Consider the following 16,822-nt stretch of genomic DNA (forward strand, 5'->3'; position numbering starts at 1 on the left):
TTTATTTCCAGGTATGTTCATACATACAAGGAATTTGTTTTCGTGACAGAGCTTCTACAGTGCAACAGGATTACAGAGACAAAAAACAGATAATAAATATATTTTTAAAAAAATACAAGTAAGTAGTGAATGCAAATATACAGATTGACAAGTGTATGTACATGTTTATTACTATATACAACGTTATATGTGCAGCTGTTATGTGCAAATTGGCATGTAAAGTGTGTTGTTAAATAAGTGTATATGTGTATAAAAGTGTATAGCAAGTAGTGATGTTGGTTCCTTTTATGAATCAGTGCGCGCATCAGTGCCCATGACAACGGTCAACACGCGCGGGCGTGACCCAATGTGTTTTCAATAGGGCAAAAAACGCGACCGTGGCAGAAGAATGGGCTACTCAGATCCCACAGCTAGTAGGGATCTGCTAGGAAACAGATCCCTGTGTTTTATTTTCATATGCGCTTTCGGACTGGTCACCTTATTGCAGCAAATCCTCTATGGCAAGAACTACATCAAAAGGTAAGCTGGAATCTGATGGCTTTATCAATGATGCATGAATGGTTCAAATATAAATGTGTATTATTTGATAAAGCAAGTATTATGTAGTCAAACTGCACCCATAATGCTCCAAAATCTCTTTTAATTCTTAATTTTATTTATGTCTACGTCAATGCAAGGAAATTCAGACAGTCCAAAACATTAAAAATACATTTTCTTCTCATTATTTGTATCATTACATACCCAAAATCCATGATTTACAATATTTTAGATAAAGAATTAAACATTAAAGAAACACAGAAAGGTCCAATTCCTCATGTACTGTATTCCTCTTGGTGTAAGTGATTTTAATTTATGAATCCAGAATGCTTCTCTTTGTAATAATCATTTATTCAGATTACCTCCTGTGACTCAAATACTTCCTCAATTTCTATACATTCTAGTTGTTTAACGTCATGTCCAAAATCTATTAAATGTCTTGCTACTGCCGAAGTTATATCTTGTCGTATACTTGATTTATGTTCACTAATTCGCAACTTCAACTGATGTGATGACTTCCCTATATATATCTTTTGGCATGAACATTTTAACATGTAGACCACATTACAAGTAGAGCAGGTAGTACAGGTTTTTATCTTAATATTTTTACCTGTTACTGGATTCAAAAATTCCTTACACTTTACTAAATTCTGATATGCGGCACAATTTCCGCACTGAAAACAACCTTGTATAAAAGTGGATTTCTTATTTCTTACTATATCTGAGTTATTCATCATATCTGCTAAATTTTGGGAGCTTTTATAAAAGGAAATAATGGTTGATGTTGAAATGTATTATTTAAAGATTCATAGGAAGATAATATATGCCAATGTTCATATATTGATTTAATAAAATTGCTATATTCATTGTATGTTAATAATCAAATAAGCAAAACTGTTTGTTTTTTAGTATAGGCTTTACTGTTTTTTATTGTGTTTTGTATCCCCTAAAAATGTAAAATACAGCTAAATAAAATCATTATTTAATGAGTGCGAATTATAACCTTCTGAATAATGTTTGATGTTCCCTGACCTCAGATCATTTCTTTGGCTTCCATTCAGGGGGCCAGGCATGGCAGTACCAAGTCCTTCTCTTCAGGCTGTCTCTGTCGCCGCAGTTTTCCCCAAACTCATAAGGTGTGCCCTAGTGCCACTCTGGCTCATGGGCATCCACTTTTCAGCTATCTCAATTACTGGCTTATTTTACCTCAGCCTCCAGATGAGTTGATTATGCACAGACATGGCACCTCAACTTGTTGGGGCTTCAGGCCAACAAATAGAAGAAAATTACTTCTCAATCAGACTCAATCTCCATGACTGCACACCTTACCAATGCACGTGCTGGGCTAGTGCTATCAATTTTACAGTAAGACGATGGTCCCACTGAAGTCCTTTCAGAGGGGACAGACCCAGTCATCATTACCATGAAAATGTCAAGAATGGAAACTCCACCCCAGTGCAGCCCAGCTGATATGGCATCCCTTCGCAGAAGCCCAGTTCGCCCTGTTGGTTTCTCCCAAATCTGACAATTGCCAGTTGTTTTATTCCCAGACCAAGGTCCCCATCAGCATGGATATGCTGGCTGAGAGTGTGCATTGCATTGGATGGCAGCACACTGGGGAAGCATAACTTGGTTATACAGTTTTTCAGAAGTGTGAGGCAGCTAAATCCATCCCTTCTGCCTCTCATGACCTCTAGCGGGACTGCAGAAAGATCCATTCAAACCACTCAACTCATTATCTCTAAGAATTTAGCCCATTCATACAGGTATGCTAATTGTGTTGGCGTCGATCAAGAGAGTCAAGGATCTGGAGCCATTTTCGATCCAAAAAAAACAAGCCTGAAATTTGGACTGGATTACTCTCACCTTATCATGAGATCACAGCCCAGCTATGTGCCCAAGGTTCCTACCATGCCCTTTAGAAGTAGTGAACCTGCAAGCGCTGACTGTGGAGGGCGCAGACTCAGTCCTTTCATAACTGTGTCCTGTTCATGCTCTGTGCCTTTATGTGGACCACAATCAAAGTATTAGATCCAATGAGTAGCTCTTCATTTGTTAAAATATTGAAATTTAAATAAAATGTTTCCGTACAAGGAGCAGAGATGGTAAGTAATGAAGTACAAATACTTCACTACTGTACTTCAGTAGATTTTTATGGTATCAGAACTTTACTCCACTATTTATTTTCCGGACAACCATTTACTGTTACATGTACCTTACATTTTTACAGAAATATCTGTACTTTCTACTCCTTTCATTTTTAAATCGGGCTTGTCACACTTCGTTTTAATGTGTTTTGTGGCGTGACCTATATTATTTCTCGTCATTCCACAATTTGAACACCTTTTTAATTCAATCTATTTTGTCATTGCGCACAGCTTTTTTAACCTCTGATCACACACGGTAAGTAGGCTAGCTTTTTAAGATTATCATGGGAACGGCAAGAATGGCCAACATAGATGTGACAGGGAATCAGGACTGTTCAAAAGTACAGTAAACAAGAGACGTATTCCTGCTCAAATCTGGCATTTAAACGGGGTCAGACTTTTGTCCACTTTCGACCATGGACTGTACTTCTCTGATCTTTTAATCTAAAAAACCTTTAACAACTATGTGCTGTTTTTGTCAACATTTGTACAGTTAGTACTAAAGCAATTAAATACGTTATGCATTGAGATTTATTTCCAACGAATTTATATTTTCTAGTTTAGAATTTATACTGTTTTATAGTTTTAACATGTATATTTTATACACTGTTGTCTTCATTTAAACTTTGTTAGATTGTTAGATAAATATTTTAGAACATCTTATATTATGAATGAAACCATAGTGCAAAGAACCCAGAATTTATTACGTGAAAAATGATAATGCAAAAAAGTATAAACGGCATTAATAACTTTATTCATTAAACAAAACAAAAAATCAGGCGACGCAGTGGTGTGGTAGGTAGTGTTGTCGCCTCACAGCAAGAAGGTCGTTGGATCGAGCCTCGGCTGGGTCAGTTGGTGTTTCTGTGTGGAGTTTGCATGTTCTCCCTGCGTTCACGTGGGTTTCCTCTGGGTGCTCCGGTTTCCCCCACAGTCCAAAGATATGCGGTACAGGTGAATTGGGTAGGCTAAATTGTCCATAGTGTATGTATGTGTGTGAATGAGCGTGTATGGGTTTCCCAGCGATGGGTTGTGGCTGGAAGGGCATCCGCTGTGTAAAACATGTGCTGGATAAGTTGGCGGTTAATTCCGCTGTGGCGACCCCAGATTAATAAAGGGACTAAGCCGAAAAGAAAATGAATGAATGACTGAAAAAACAATCAGTCAAATCATGAGCTGCAAGAATATTGCTGTTTGTAAAAAATGAAGCAGCTTTAGCATGATGCAAACAATTGTTTGTAGTGAAATAATTTAGGTTTTTTATTTTATCAACTGAAAACTAAATTAAATGTTAAATTTGTAACATTTATTAGTTATAAAATATGGGCCGGGGCGACGCAGTGGCGCAGTAGGTAGTGCTGTCGCCTCACAGCAAGAAGGTCGCTGGTTCGAGCCTCGGCTGAGTCAGTTTGCGTTTCTGTGGAGTTTGCATGTTCTCCCTGCGTTCGCGTGGGTTTCCTCCGGGTGCTCCGGTTTCCCCCACAGTCCAAAGACATGTGGTACAGGTGAATTGGATAGGCTAAATTGTCTGTAGTGTATGAGCGTGAGTGAGTGTGTATGGATGTTTCCCAGAGATGGGTTGCAGCTGGAAGAGCATCCGCTGTGTAAAACATATGCTGGATAAATTGGCGGTTCATTCCGCAGTTTGCAACCCCTGATTAATAAAGGGACTAAGCAGAAAATGAATGAATGAATGAAAATATGGGCCTACAGAATTTTGTTTTAGAGTAAACAAGTGAACCAGTATGGCAGCTGTTGTTCTTAACAGTCATAAAGATTTGTGTCCAGCTGATGACACACAGGGCAATAATGTTGCTTGGCTCGTTTGCTTGCTGAAAATTGGCAGCAAAAATTTTACCAGCCTGATCTCACGACGAAACGTGACTATTTTACATTTTGTCAGTTTAGTGGCTAATTCAGAAATTTGTACAAGTTTTTTTTAAAAGGAAAACCCCACTTCTAAACCCAACCATCATTGGGGGATGAGCAAATCGTGCTAAAATGTACCAATGAGAGCAAACGAATTCAAACAAATTAGCCACTAAATCAAAAGTTACGAATTGCCGATGCGAATAGCGTTGGTTATTTTGTATAGATGTATAAATGTCTGGTGTTACAACTGTGAAACTAAAACAGGTATTAGTAATAAACACTTTTCATTTATTTCAGGCTGTACTACTTTACTTTTACTTAAGTACAAAAGTGTAGTCAGTCAGTACTTCAATTTTTACCAATGTTGTTTTAACATGAGTATCTGTACTTCTGCTTGAGTAAAGGATGTCTGTACTTTTGCCATGTCTGACAAAGAGATCATTTGACTTTGCTGTAAATAAATTAGTAAACCCTTTCTTTTAAAGTTATTAGTTGACTTTACTTAACATTAATGAGTAAATGTGTTGCATTAATGAACAATGTATAATTATAAAAATAAAGTTAAGTCAACTTAACAGTTCAGAGTTACAATAGGTTAACCCACTTTTTTAAGTAAAGTCAACTTGTAAGTAACTAACTGCTTTTTACATGCTTCAAATGAAAATATATTGTGTATAATACATTTGTGAATTTAGTGTGTGTGAAACTAAATCTGTATTTTTAATTAGTTGTTTATTAAGCATGCTCAGCAACCCCAGCTCCAGCTTCCGCTCCTTCATTAGCAGCATTTAAAACATCTAAAGCAGCTTGAGCAACAGCAGCTCCAGCTCGAGCAACAGCACTAAAAGCAGCTCCAACTCGAGCAGCAGCAGTACTGAAAACAGCTCCAACTCCAACTCCAACTTGAACTTCAGCAACTGCAGCAACATGGACATCAAACATCTCATTACTGTAATGTCCTCCCCCATTCTTCTGTACCATTGTGTCAATCTTCTGCACCAAATAATTGACCTGTCCAATGTTGCCTTGATTTTTATCATCAAAGACATGAAATCTGCCTCCACACTGATCGATTAGATGTCTTAAAGCCTTGTTCTCCTCACACAGATCTTCAACTGACTTTGTCATCTGCTCTCCATGAGTGAGGAGAATGATGGAGTACTTTAAAGCTTTCTCACCAAACATGACCTCCGTGATCTGAAGAATCTGCTGATCCTCTTTGATGATTGTAATATCGACCGGAAACACAATGAGAAAAGCATGAGGTCCAGGACTTGATAAATAAACGCTTCTTCCCATCTCAACCATGACCTCTACAGGGTCGATCTGCTTGTCAAACAAACCAGGAGTTTCAATTACAGACACAGATTTGCCTGAAACCGTGGTGTGTTTAACTGAACATTCTTGTGTAACTACAGTCTCTCCCACTATTGTGTTTCCAGCTGTACTTTTCTCAGTGCCAGTTTTACCCAGAAGAACAATCCTCATGGGTGGGAGATCAGAGACAGGAACATCCTGGACGTTCACAGCCATTTTCTGCTGTTTTTGTTTTGCCACTATATGAAAATAAAAACAGATCAGACAATTATTATTATAATTATTCATTTTACCATCAAATGTATTTTACATATTGTAATAACTCATTAGGTGGACAATATTTGGGCTTTTTTTCTACTTAGCCTATGCTGTTGTTTATTTTATTTTATTTAATTTATTTTAGACTATTTGATTTCCAGTCCACAGAAACGTACACTATATTTGTTACAGTTATTACACTTACATTTTTCATTTGTTTTTAACAATGTAAGCAAAATAAATTATAGTATGAATAAAGAATTAAGAAGTTGATAATAATGTTTATATCTATTTATTTTACATATTTATTTTTTATTGACCAGTGATAAAGTTCTACTTTTATTAGTTGCTTCTGAAACCTGCAAATGCTGTGCAATAACTATTATTATACTTTATTATTATACTATATTATACTATATTATTATATATATATATTATTATACTTTACACTCTAATTTATCAGGGGTCACCAAAACGGAATGAACCGCCGACTATTCCAGTATGTGTTTTACGCAGTGGATGCCCTTCCTGCCACAACCCAGTACTGGGAAACACCCATATACTCTCACTTTCACACACACTCATACACTACAGCAAATTTAGTTCATCCAATTCATCTATACTGTCTTTGAACTGTGGGGGGAAACCGGAGCACCCAGAGGAAACCCACACCAACATGGGGAGAACATGCAAACTCCACACAGAAATGCCAAGTGGCCTAGCCGGGACTCAAACCAGCAATCTTCTTGCTGTGAGGCAATGTGCTCAATATCATACTCTTTATTACATTTATAATTAATACAATTCCTACCATAAACAATAAATGAAGCCTAATTCCTTCATGCCTAATGTGAACCTTCACAATATCAAATCTAGTCACGAATGACTTACTATTCTTTAAGATGTTCTGGACAACTTTGGATATCAAAGACTTCACTTGGTCACTTGATTTATTTGTGTTGTTGTTAAACACATGGAATCTGCCAAATTTCTCGACAAGGTTCTTCAAGCTTCTAGTGTCATTAATGAATTCATTTAAGGTCTTGTTTTTTTTCTCCAGTTCATCTCCTCTGGTAAATACAATCCAGGTGTTGTCGGGGCGTCTTTCTGTCAGAAGCTCCTCAATCTTCCTCACAGTTTCCTGATCTTCTTTAGTGAATTTGTCTGATGGGAGAACAAGGAGAAACGCACACAAGCCTGATTCACATTTCCGGAGAACCTCGTCATATTTCAGAATCTCTTCCTGATTCTCTCTGCCAGTAAATCCTGGTGTGTCGTAAACAGTGATGGGTAATCCATAAACAATACCAGGTTCCACATCAACATGAAAGGCAGAAGTAGATTCTTTGGAATGAGCTTTGATGAAAGCTTGTCTCCCCAATATTGTGTTTCCTGATGAACTCTTCCCAGCTCCTTTCCTTCCCAGCAAAACTACATTTAAATGCAGGTTTGTCTTTGGGGGTTTTTCCTTCGCTTTTATTCCAGGACCTAGAAATAAACAACATTGACATGATGTAAAAAGAAAGAAACAGACATGGAGCAGTGTATTACAGCACACTAAAGCATTAAAAAATTTGATAAAAATATTTATTAAAAAATATAAGGTGTGTTTTGATCTGAATAATTCCCAAAAACATTTCATTACTTCAGTGACGTGTTGTAAAACAATGCACCAGTGTAATACTATAGATCCAGGTTTAATTGTCACATGCAAATCTTTACAAATGTAGTTAGAGTCATTTATGTTTACTTACAGTGTAAATTACAGTGATATGAAATAAGCATTGTGTAAAAGCACATCTATGGTGTAGTAGTATTAACTGAATAATTAATTATAATAACAGAGTAAAGAGAAAGATGTACAGTAAATCTATCAAACACATGTTTCTGTCAATTTCACTTACTCTCAGGGAGATCATCATCAGAACTTGTGCCCACTGCAAAACACAAATATTATTTAATGATTATTCAGAAGACAGATTATGGAACAGGTCTTAACCTAAAGGCACTTCTGCTAGAATATTCATATACTTATTTATACTGAATTTGTATCAGAACAACATACTTTTCACTGTTGCTGTAAAATTATTTCAATCACTTACTGTTGGGGCGTGTCCAGTCTGGACTGTGTCTTTCTCCTGCAATTATAGTATCTGAAGGACATCACCCAACAAAAAAAATATTATATATCAATATAGATAAACATAAAACATTACAGAAAGTAGCAAAATACAAAAAAAACATAATTTAGATGATTTGTTTTTGTTCGGTCTAGTCATTTTTTGCTATTATTTTAGGGATACCTTGACTGTAATCTTTTACAGATTTACTGTATAGCCTGTATGGAGGTTTCCTAGTATAACAGTGACTTCACAGACTGAGGTTCACAGACTTTTGTGTGCTTGTTGATCTGATTATTTTATTAGGCAGGCTCTGGCTTTGTATATATTAATTTAGCCTATAGTTTTTTTTTGATTCACTGTCGTTTAATGTCAGGCTGCAATTGAGTAAGCAAACAAACAACAAACTAATTTTTATCCATGCCCGTAGCCAAGGGGGTTCAGGTGGTTCGAAAGACCCACGTCTCACTGACAAAGATGCAGAAAATGTTCCATACTTGAGCTCATTTGTCCTATTTTGACTGCTATGCCAACATAAATAGTGAAAATAACCCATCAAAAAAGGCATTAAGACCAAGCAGAATCCTCTGTTGACTGTCATTTTAGCATCTTAGCTAATCAGTTTTGGCCAATGCTAACAAATATTTTAATTTTATAAGCTGACGTAAGAGGGCTGACACGGTGGCGCGGTGGTTAACACTGTCGCCTCACAGCAAGAAGGTGGCTGGTTTGAGCCTCGGCTGGGTCAGTTGGCATTTCTGTGTGGAGTTTGCATGTTCTCCCTGTGTTCGCGCGGGTTTTCTCCGGGTGCTCTGGTTTCCCCCACAGTTCAAAGACATGCAGTAGAGGTGAATTGGGTAAGCTAAAATTGTTTGTAGTGTATGTGTGTGAATGGGAGTATATGGGTGTTTCCCAGTGATGGGTTGCAGTTGGAAGGGCATACGCTGCGTAAAACAAATGCTGGATAAATTGGCGGTTCGTTCTGCTGCGGCGACCCCTGATTAATAAAGGGACTAAGCCGAGAAGAAAATGAATGAATGAATGAATGAATGAATGGCGTAAGAGACGTCTTCTTTTACTACTGTATTGTTTTGAAATAGAGAAAATATTTTTACAAGTAACTTTTATTCAAAATCTTGGACCCTATTCTTGAAACAAAAAAATGACCAATAAAAAGGTGTGAAACACCAAAAGTGAACCAGTTTAAAGTAATTTGAATACTATTTTGGCTGTTGTTGTTATCTGATTTCTTTAAATGTGCTTTCCTTTTTTTTCATTTAGTTTTTTTTACAAAAGAGGCTAGAAGAACTGTGAAGCTCTACATTATTATTATCAGTATTATGTTTAGATTTTTTTTATTAAAATGACCAAATTCTGACTGAGGATACTTGAATGTGTTGGCCAGTTAGTTATTTGCCTAATAATTGACAATAGGCAACAGTTTTTAATTTAAAACTCTGACAGATTTCTATTTTTTTCTAATGATACATGATGTAAATTTGTATTTATTCATATTTCTTTACTCTAAATCTTTAGGAAATATTATTGGTACATCAAAAAGTGTAGTTATGATGATCTATATATACATACATATATATATATATATATACACTCTGCTTAAAATGTCACTAAAATGCAGTATTTAAATCTCATAATTGAGTAGAAAATTAGGTGTATATTTGCAAAGAGGTCCACATTTGAGAAAAAAAGAACCAATCCTTTCACCGGGGTGGATATGGGCTGTTAGCTAAACTTTTAGCTTTAACGATATTTTATCTCGATAGGTTTAGCATAACATGCGTTGCGCTTCGGCCTGTTCAATTACAGAGTGCATTTGAATATGATGAAGGCTAATACAAACATTTTATGGTGGCCAGCTTCATCTTTAATGTAAAAAAGAGTCTTACCTTTACTCTGCGCCATTTCCTAAAACACCTTGACTTAAAAAAAAACGAAACTGAAAGCGTCTGTGACGAACTCCGCTTTCCAGTTAAACAACACAGCTCATAAAAAACATGGAGGAGATAAAAACTACTTTTTATACAAGCTATCTCTCTGCTATTTTTACATAGGCTAGCCTAGAAAATTGAATACAAATGTGTCTATTTGTTATATGTTATTTGAGGGCCAATTTTGTATTAATAGTATTATAAATGTCACACAGTACACTTCTAGGCGGCGGTGCACTTTTAGCACAGACAGACATACTGAAGGTCATTTCGGATGTTTTGTGTCTCAGGGACGGTCAGTGTCCAGACGGTCCAGACGTTTTTGTCAGCACTGTAATTTATGTTTTTGCCTTTGGTGACTGTAAGCCCTTAGAGTTTAAAAGCTATTATTAATGGCAAATTAATAAAACCTGTTGGATGTCATTAAATTAAGCTAATTTAAAATCCTCCCAAATAAAGAGATCTACCCCCCAAAAATAATAATTTAGACTAATTTACTCGCCCTTAAGTGGTTTCAAACCTTTTGAGTTTATTCTGTAGAACACAAAAGAAGATATTTTGAAGAATGCTGAAAATCTGTAACCATTGATTTTCATAATAAAAAACCAAAAGGCTACTGTGGAGGTCAGTAGTTACAGGTTTCCAGGTTTTTCAATTTTTCTTCAAAAAGCTTTCACAAGAAAATCATAAAGGTTTTTTACAAGTAACGATGATAGGTAAACGATGAAAGAAATTTCAGATTTGTGTGAACTATCCCTTTCAACCGAACTTACTTCCGTCTGTTTAATTTTGGGTAATTAATGACAAATTATAGATAGATTATATTAGTAAATGTTTAGATGTGTATCACAGCTTCCACTTTATCGATATTAACGAACATGTAGATAAAACAGCAACTTAACTAGTATTAAAAACGTTTTTAGTCGCCGTCGTTCATCAACTTATGAATGCAGAAGCCCGCAGTAACAGTATGGGGACATATTTAGTCGTTACACCGAAAGCGCGCCGGCGGTGTTTTAATGGTACACCAGCGTCTCTTCCGGTCTCTTTCGAATCAGCTCTGAGGAAAGATGGTGAGTTTACAGCGCCTTGCTCACATAATCCTCTAACATCTGATTCATAAGCGGTTTTAAATCACTGTACCTTTAATAATATCACAAGCATATATATTCGGTTCTCAATATCACATGTTATGAGTGTGGCTCTTTGGTTATTAAGCGGTATTGATCATCTTTTAAAATCTGCTAGCATGTCGCGTAGCCTTCCCGTGAATGTACTGACGAGCTCGGGAAAACACCGGGTCGCTATAAAATTTTCAGTGTTTATGTAAACGGTTAACACGCAAAATTGAGACTTAATGAATATGACAGCGTTTGAATTTATAAATCTGTAAGACAAGCGTGATGAAGTAGATATCGTGGCTAATGCTGCTTTCGTCTCACGAGTATGCTTGTCCGCAAACATACTTCAGAGCCTGGTAAACCATATTCTAGTATAAGCATATGAAGTCAGTTTCTAGTTGTCTACTAACTTTGTTTATCTCAATGTTTATTACTAATGAAGCATTGCTTGGCATGTCCTCAGCCTGTGCTTTTTAATACAGCAAATTGCCATCATGACCAAGTAACAAATGGGAAAAATAAGCACTAAAAACACTGCTGTATGAATGCTACCATTTTTAATGCTGCTTTATTGATGATTGCCTGTCATGCAGTGTGAAATGTAATTTGGTCAGTAAAGTATTTAAATCTTAGTGCACAACAAGTGAAGTTATGATCTCCTGACAGAAAATTAATTCACTGCCTGATTTCATTTGTTCACGAAATAAACGGTTAAACAATTTTTCTGATCTATTAATATTGGTAATATATAATTTTTCTATATATTTTTGTCTGCAAACATACTTCAGAGCCTATTAAACTGTTCTAGCCTAAGCATATGAAGTCTGTTTCTAGTTGCCTACTAATTATACTTATTATTCTCAATGTTTACTACTAATGGAGAATTGCTTGGCATATCCTCACCCTGTGTTTTTTTTTTTAGCGCAGCAAAGTATCATGACCAAGAGACAAATGGGATAATTTAAAAAAAAATAAACACCGCTATATAAATGCCACCATTTATAATGCTCCATTTGTAAATACTATCATGCGGTCATGTAAATTGGTCGTTTTTAAATCATAGTGCGTAACAAATGAAGTTTTGATCTGACTGAAAATTAATTCTTAACTGCATGAACAAGATGTCAGCAATTCCAGGTTTACATCAGTGTATCAACATTGAGCTGTAACAAGTTATTGATTATTATGGCAGTTTGTGTTTTGACATTGACTGTCTTTAAATGGTCTCCTTTGTCCCACTTGTCTTAAACACCCTCAGTTACACAACTCTTATAAAGTATTTTTTAACATTTGAGGTAAAGTTGGTTTATATTCGCACGTTCGTTCACTTTCGAACAGTGACAACTTGTTTACCACACTTAGTGATGGTGAATTTAAGCTTTAGTGAACTGTTAATTGTATTGGAGAAAGTTTCAAGTAATGAACCTTTCTAAATCAGAGCTCAATAGAAACTTGCTGGTTAAAGTTTGGGAAAGCACTCCGTTGCAAAATGTCAAACATTCACAACAGACCTACTCAATATAGTAATACAACAAAAGGAATATAAAGAAATTACTGTAGTTTTATTTATTTTTATTTTTAAACACATAGTATGTTACGTTACACCACCAGTGACTAGTAAAATCCAAGGTATTCAAAGATAGTTGCATTTATCGTATTTCAACCTGCCCTACATTCACCCACTTGTTTCGAGCGGGGATCAAACCAGCGATTCCTGCATGGGAGGCAAATGCTCTGAGGAGGCTGTGGAAGTGTGGCTTTTTGCACTGCATTTACTAGCCAAAAGCATTTTACTATAAATTATTGTTCCACTTTAGTTGAATTGCTGGTGCGTAGATCTGATGCAGTGCTTTGAGAAGTAGAAATGTATGTAGTTGACGCCTAATCTCTCGCTGTACACTTTACTAACCCTCGAGTAGGCCCACATGGAATCTGCGCGCGCAGAATTCTGCAGATTTTTAGCCCATCATTAATTCTGTTTATTTACTAGAGTAAATTTAGATTTATTCAGTTTTTTTTAATTAATTAGTCATATTATTGACTAATGTGAAAATGTTCATTGATTTATGTTCAATACAGTTTGTTCAGTAATTTCTGTCTTTTAGTAGAGATATCATATGAGAGACTTGATTTGTTTACCAAATAAAGTGAATCTAATTGGATTTGCATTTCAAACATTAAGTTTAAAAGATATATATTTTTTTAAATTTCACATATTAAGGTTTTAGTTATGATACTCCCAAAATAAATCCGCAGAAATCTGCAGATTTTTACCAAAATTCTCCACAGAAATAGCAAAAAACGTCTGCAGATTCCGTCTGGCCGTATCCATGAGGGTGTTTAAACCCTAGAATAAATATTCAAAGCAGTTGCGTGAGTATAGGTAAAAATGAAGCTTCGGACGTCACTGATCACGTGATTATAGCATAACTGAATCTTGCTCCGGTACACTGCAAGATAATATATAATTTTTTTTGACATGCTTTGAACACAACGTCACATCATTAACCACACTACTTTGGCTATTTGGTCTTAAATAGCATGCAAGTATGACTTCAAAACATCATTAGCACTGTTTAAACACTTGTGCTTAAATAGTCATCGGCTTTAATATGATTTAGAATTTGCAAAGAATACTTTTCTGAAATTATATTAATGAGACACAGTGAACTTGCAAATATAAAGCCAACTTCATCTCTGTTATTTTAAATGCATAACTTCAGGACTTTTTCTTAATTTGTGTACATAAAACTCAATTTATGAATGTCTTTCCTATTCCAGACGAAGGGTACGTCATCTTTCGGTAAGCGTCGTAATAAGACGCACACTCTGTGCCGCCGCTGTGGATCCAAGGCGTATCATCTGCAGAAATCCACCTGTGGCAAGTGTGGATACCCTGCCAAGCGCAAGAGAAAGTGTAAGTGTCCCTATCTTCATTGTTCAGGGGTTTGGCTGTCTTTGTTCATACTAATCTTGCAGACTTAAGGAGCCCAAATTGGTCACATTTATAAACGGGCATACATTTTTAGACTCAATTTTAGGGCTGCATGATACTGGAAAAAATATACAATACCTATTAATTACTAAAAGTCATTTATTTGTGTAATGTTTAAAGATTTTTCTTATCTAAATAATTCTAATTCAGACTAAAAAAGGTGGTTGAGGTGCAAATATTTAATCTGTGAAAACTGAATGAGTGAAAACCTCTGATTGGCTGTTGTCTTTTTCCCCATTGAATTCCACCATTAGTGTTTACTTTCAGCTTTGAGCTGCTTCAGCCAATAGCAGAAACTACTGTGGAGGCGGGGATAAAGATAGTAAGGCCCATCTATTTGGTCAAATTTTGATAGACAACCAATAGATAAAATAAATTGATCAGGTCTGTAATATATTGCATGTACTACTTTAACAATAAAAATTATTTCCTGATATATTGTGCAGCCCTACACGATTTATAAGAAACCTGCAATACAGAGCTTACCAGTGATGTGCAAAAATAAATGTCTGAACAAATGAGTGTCCAGTGATAACTGATTTTGAACTGAGGTAAGCCTGAGGTGTTCCTGAACAGAAGATGGATGTGAATCTGTCATTTATGTGAAGTTTAATGATTGTTTTTGTTTGTAGACAACTGGAGCGCTAAGGCTAAGAGACGCAGCACCACAGGAACCGGCCGCATGAGACACATGAAGGTCGTTTTCCGCAGGTTTAGGTGAGTAATATGGAGTGGCCTGATCACACTTTCATTCTTTGAGCCTCTGTTTTGACCTGGAAGAGATGCAAAAACATTTAAGGCTACACATTAATTGCCCTCAAAATATTCCCTTTTTTCCTCCCAAAAAAAAAACTTTTAAAGTAATACAATCATTGAAATGACCTTTTTCTGATTGTTATTAACACTAAAGACCCCCTTTAGGTGTCATATTTAATGTGGCTAAAATTTAATTTGCCAAACGTTTGTGATTGTATAACCATGGTTTTGGTGTCTAGTTTAGATGACTTAGGTTTATTAAGTTCAGCATTACATTAAGAAACACTGATCACTTTAACTCTTTGACTGCCCCTCTACCAAACGGAAGACCATGTTTTTCATAACGTAATCCTTTTGCACTACTACACTTGATTTTGGTTTTTTTATTGGAAAAAAAACAAAACAAGAAAACATGTTAAATGACAATCTGAAATATTTTATGGCGTACTTAAAAAAAAAAAAAAAAAAAAGGGGGGGGGGGGGGGGGGGGGGGGGGGGGGGGGGGTCATATTTTGAATTTTTTTTTTGTTTTTAATAAATTGGTCTTACACTTCATATTTTCTGATTTTTATAGTAAATGTATTAAGTCCGGTACTTTTACCATAAACCAACATATCGATCGTTTGGGAGAGGCTGATATTTTAGAAAGTATGGGATGTGTTGGAAAATAATGCTTTAATGAGTGTGTTAACTAGCGACATCATTAGGAGTTAACAAATGCAATCCAAACATTTTTCTTCCTCTGTGGGGTAGTTAAAGGCTTAAATCTGAAAGTGGGTTCATAATATTAAAATGAGTTTGACAACTTGTGTATTAAGAGCGCTGTTTTTGTTACAGAGCTTTCCTGAAGCTTTTTCAAACTTTCTGCATTTTTCCTAACTGGTGTTTTTCCATATTCCTGCCATAGAAATGTCATATTTTGCATATTATTACTTTGTATTTTAAATTTAGTTTATGGATCATTATTCATTTAATCAAATCCCTCTCAAGACTTACTCACTCGTTTATTAAAATGGGAAGAGAAGCCAATTTGTGCAAGAATAATTGACAAATATTAGAAGAATCTACAACGTTTTTATTCAGAAAATATTTTAAGGAAAATGTTTAAAAGGTGCGTTGTGGGAGAATTTTAGTATATGTATCACTATTTGATCTATTTTTTGTTTAAGAATTTTGTATTGAATATTTAGTGTTAATTTTTGCTATGATTATAGCCAATGCTGCTGATATGGCAATAAAGCAAACTAATTTAATCAAATACACACCCAAATCTTGAGTTAGCATCTATCTCATGGCTTACCAATGATGTCCAAAAATAAATGTCTGAACAAATGACTGTCCAGTGATAACAGATTTTGTACTGAGGTAAGCCTGATTCACACCTGGGCTTTCATTAGAAAAGCCTTTTTAAAATTTTTTTTTTATGTATTAATTTTTTTATTCCTTCTGTTGTGAGGATCGTCTTAAACGCATGTCTCCAGTCTTGGTCAAGTTATGAACCGTCTTTAGGACCACTTAAATATTGCATCTGTGTGATGTTTTGTTAAGTCTGTTTTCTCTGCATTTCAGAAATGGATTCCGTGAGGGAACTGTTCCCAAACCCCGTCGGGCAGCAGTGGCTGCGTCCAGCTCCTCATAACATGTTTCCAATAAAAAGTGACGTTTGAAATGTCTGTCTGAATACTTTTTAAAAAATATTATTATTATTCCAAAAAACACCCAAGATCTCACAATGCAAACCAAAGTCTTG

At 35.7% G+C, this 16,822-nt stretch overlaps 2 protein-coding genes and 2 non-coding genes across 4 annotated transcripts; 3 read left to right on the forward strand and 1 right to left on the reverse strand.

The window, feature by feature from the left end:
• Positions 1–3,417: 3,417 nt before the first annotated feature.
• On the reverse strand, positions 3,418–10,275 carry LOC130214520 (GTPase IMAP family member 8-like). The gene is made up of 5 exons (XM_056446267.1): positions 10,159–10,275; positions 8,234–8,284; positions 8,036–8,068; positions 7,023–7,619; positions 3,418–6,112 (listed from the first exon to the last, which is right to left on the reverse strand). The coding sequence occupies exons 1-5, from the start codon at positions 10,172–10,174 to the stop codon at positions 5,292–5,294; spliced, it is 1,518 nt and encodes a 505-aa protein (XP_056302242.1). The 5' UTR covers positions 10,175–10,275; the 3' UTR covers positions 3,418–5,291.
• An 899-nt stretch (positions 10,276–11,174) lies between these two features.
• Positions 11,175–16,741, forward strand: rpl37 (ribosomal protein L37). Its single transcript, XM_056447087.1, has 4 exons — positions 11,175–11,273; positions 14,103–14,238; positions 14,949–15,033; positions 16,642–16,741. The coding sequence occupies exons 1-4, from the start codon at positions 11,271–11,273 to the stop codon at positions 16,709–16,711; spliced, it is 294 nt and encodes a 97-aa protein (XP_056303062.1). The 5' UTR covers positions 11,175–11,270; the 3' UTR covers positions 16,712–16,741.
• LOC130215316 (small nucleolar RNA SNORD72) lies at positions 14,796–14,874 on the forward strand. The gene has a single exon (XR_008835700.1). It is a non-coding gene; the product is annotated as a small nucleolar RNA SNORD72 (small nucleolar RNA).
• Positions 16,366–16,444, forward strand: LOC130215317 (small nucleolar RNA SNORD72). The gene has a single exon (XR_008835701.1). It is a non-coding gene; the product is annotated as a small nucleolar RNA SNORD72 (small nucleolar RNA).
• Positions 16,742–16,822: the final 81 nt, after the last annotated feature.

Source organism: Danio aesculapii, chromosome 21, assembly GCF_903798145.1.
Source record: "Danio aesculapii chromosome 21, fDanAes4.1, whole genome shotgun sequence".
NCBI lineage: Eukaryota > Metazoa > Chordata > Actinopteri > Cypriniformes > Danionidae > Danio > Danio aesculapii.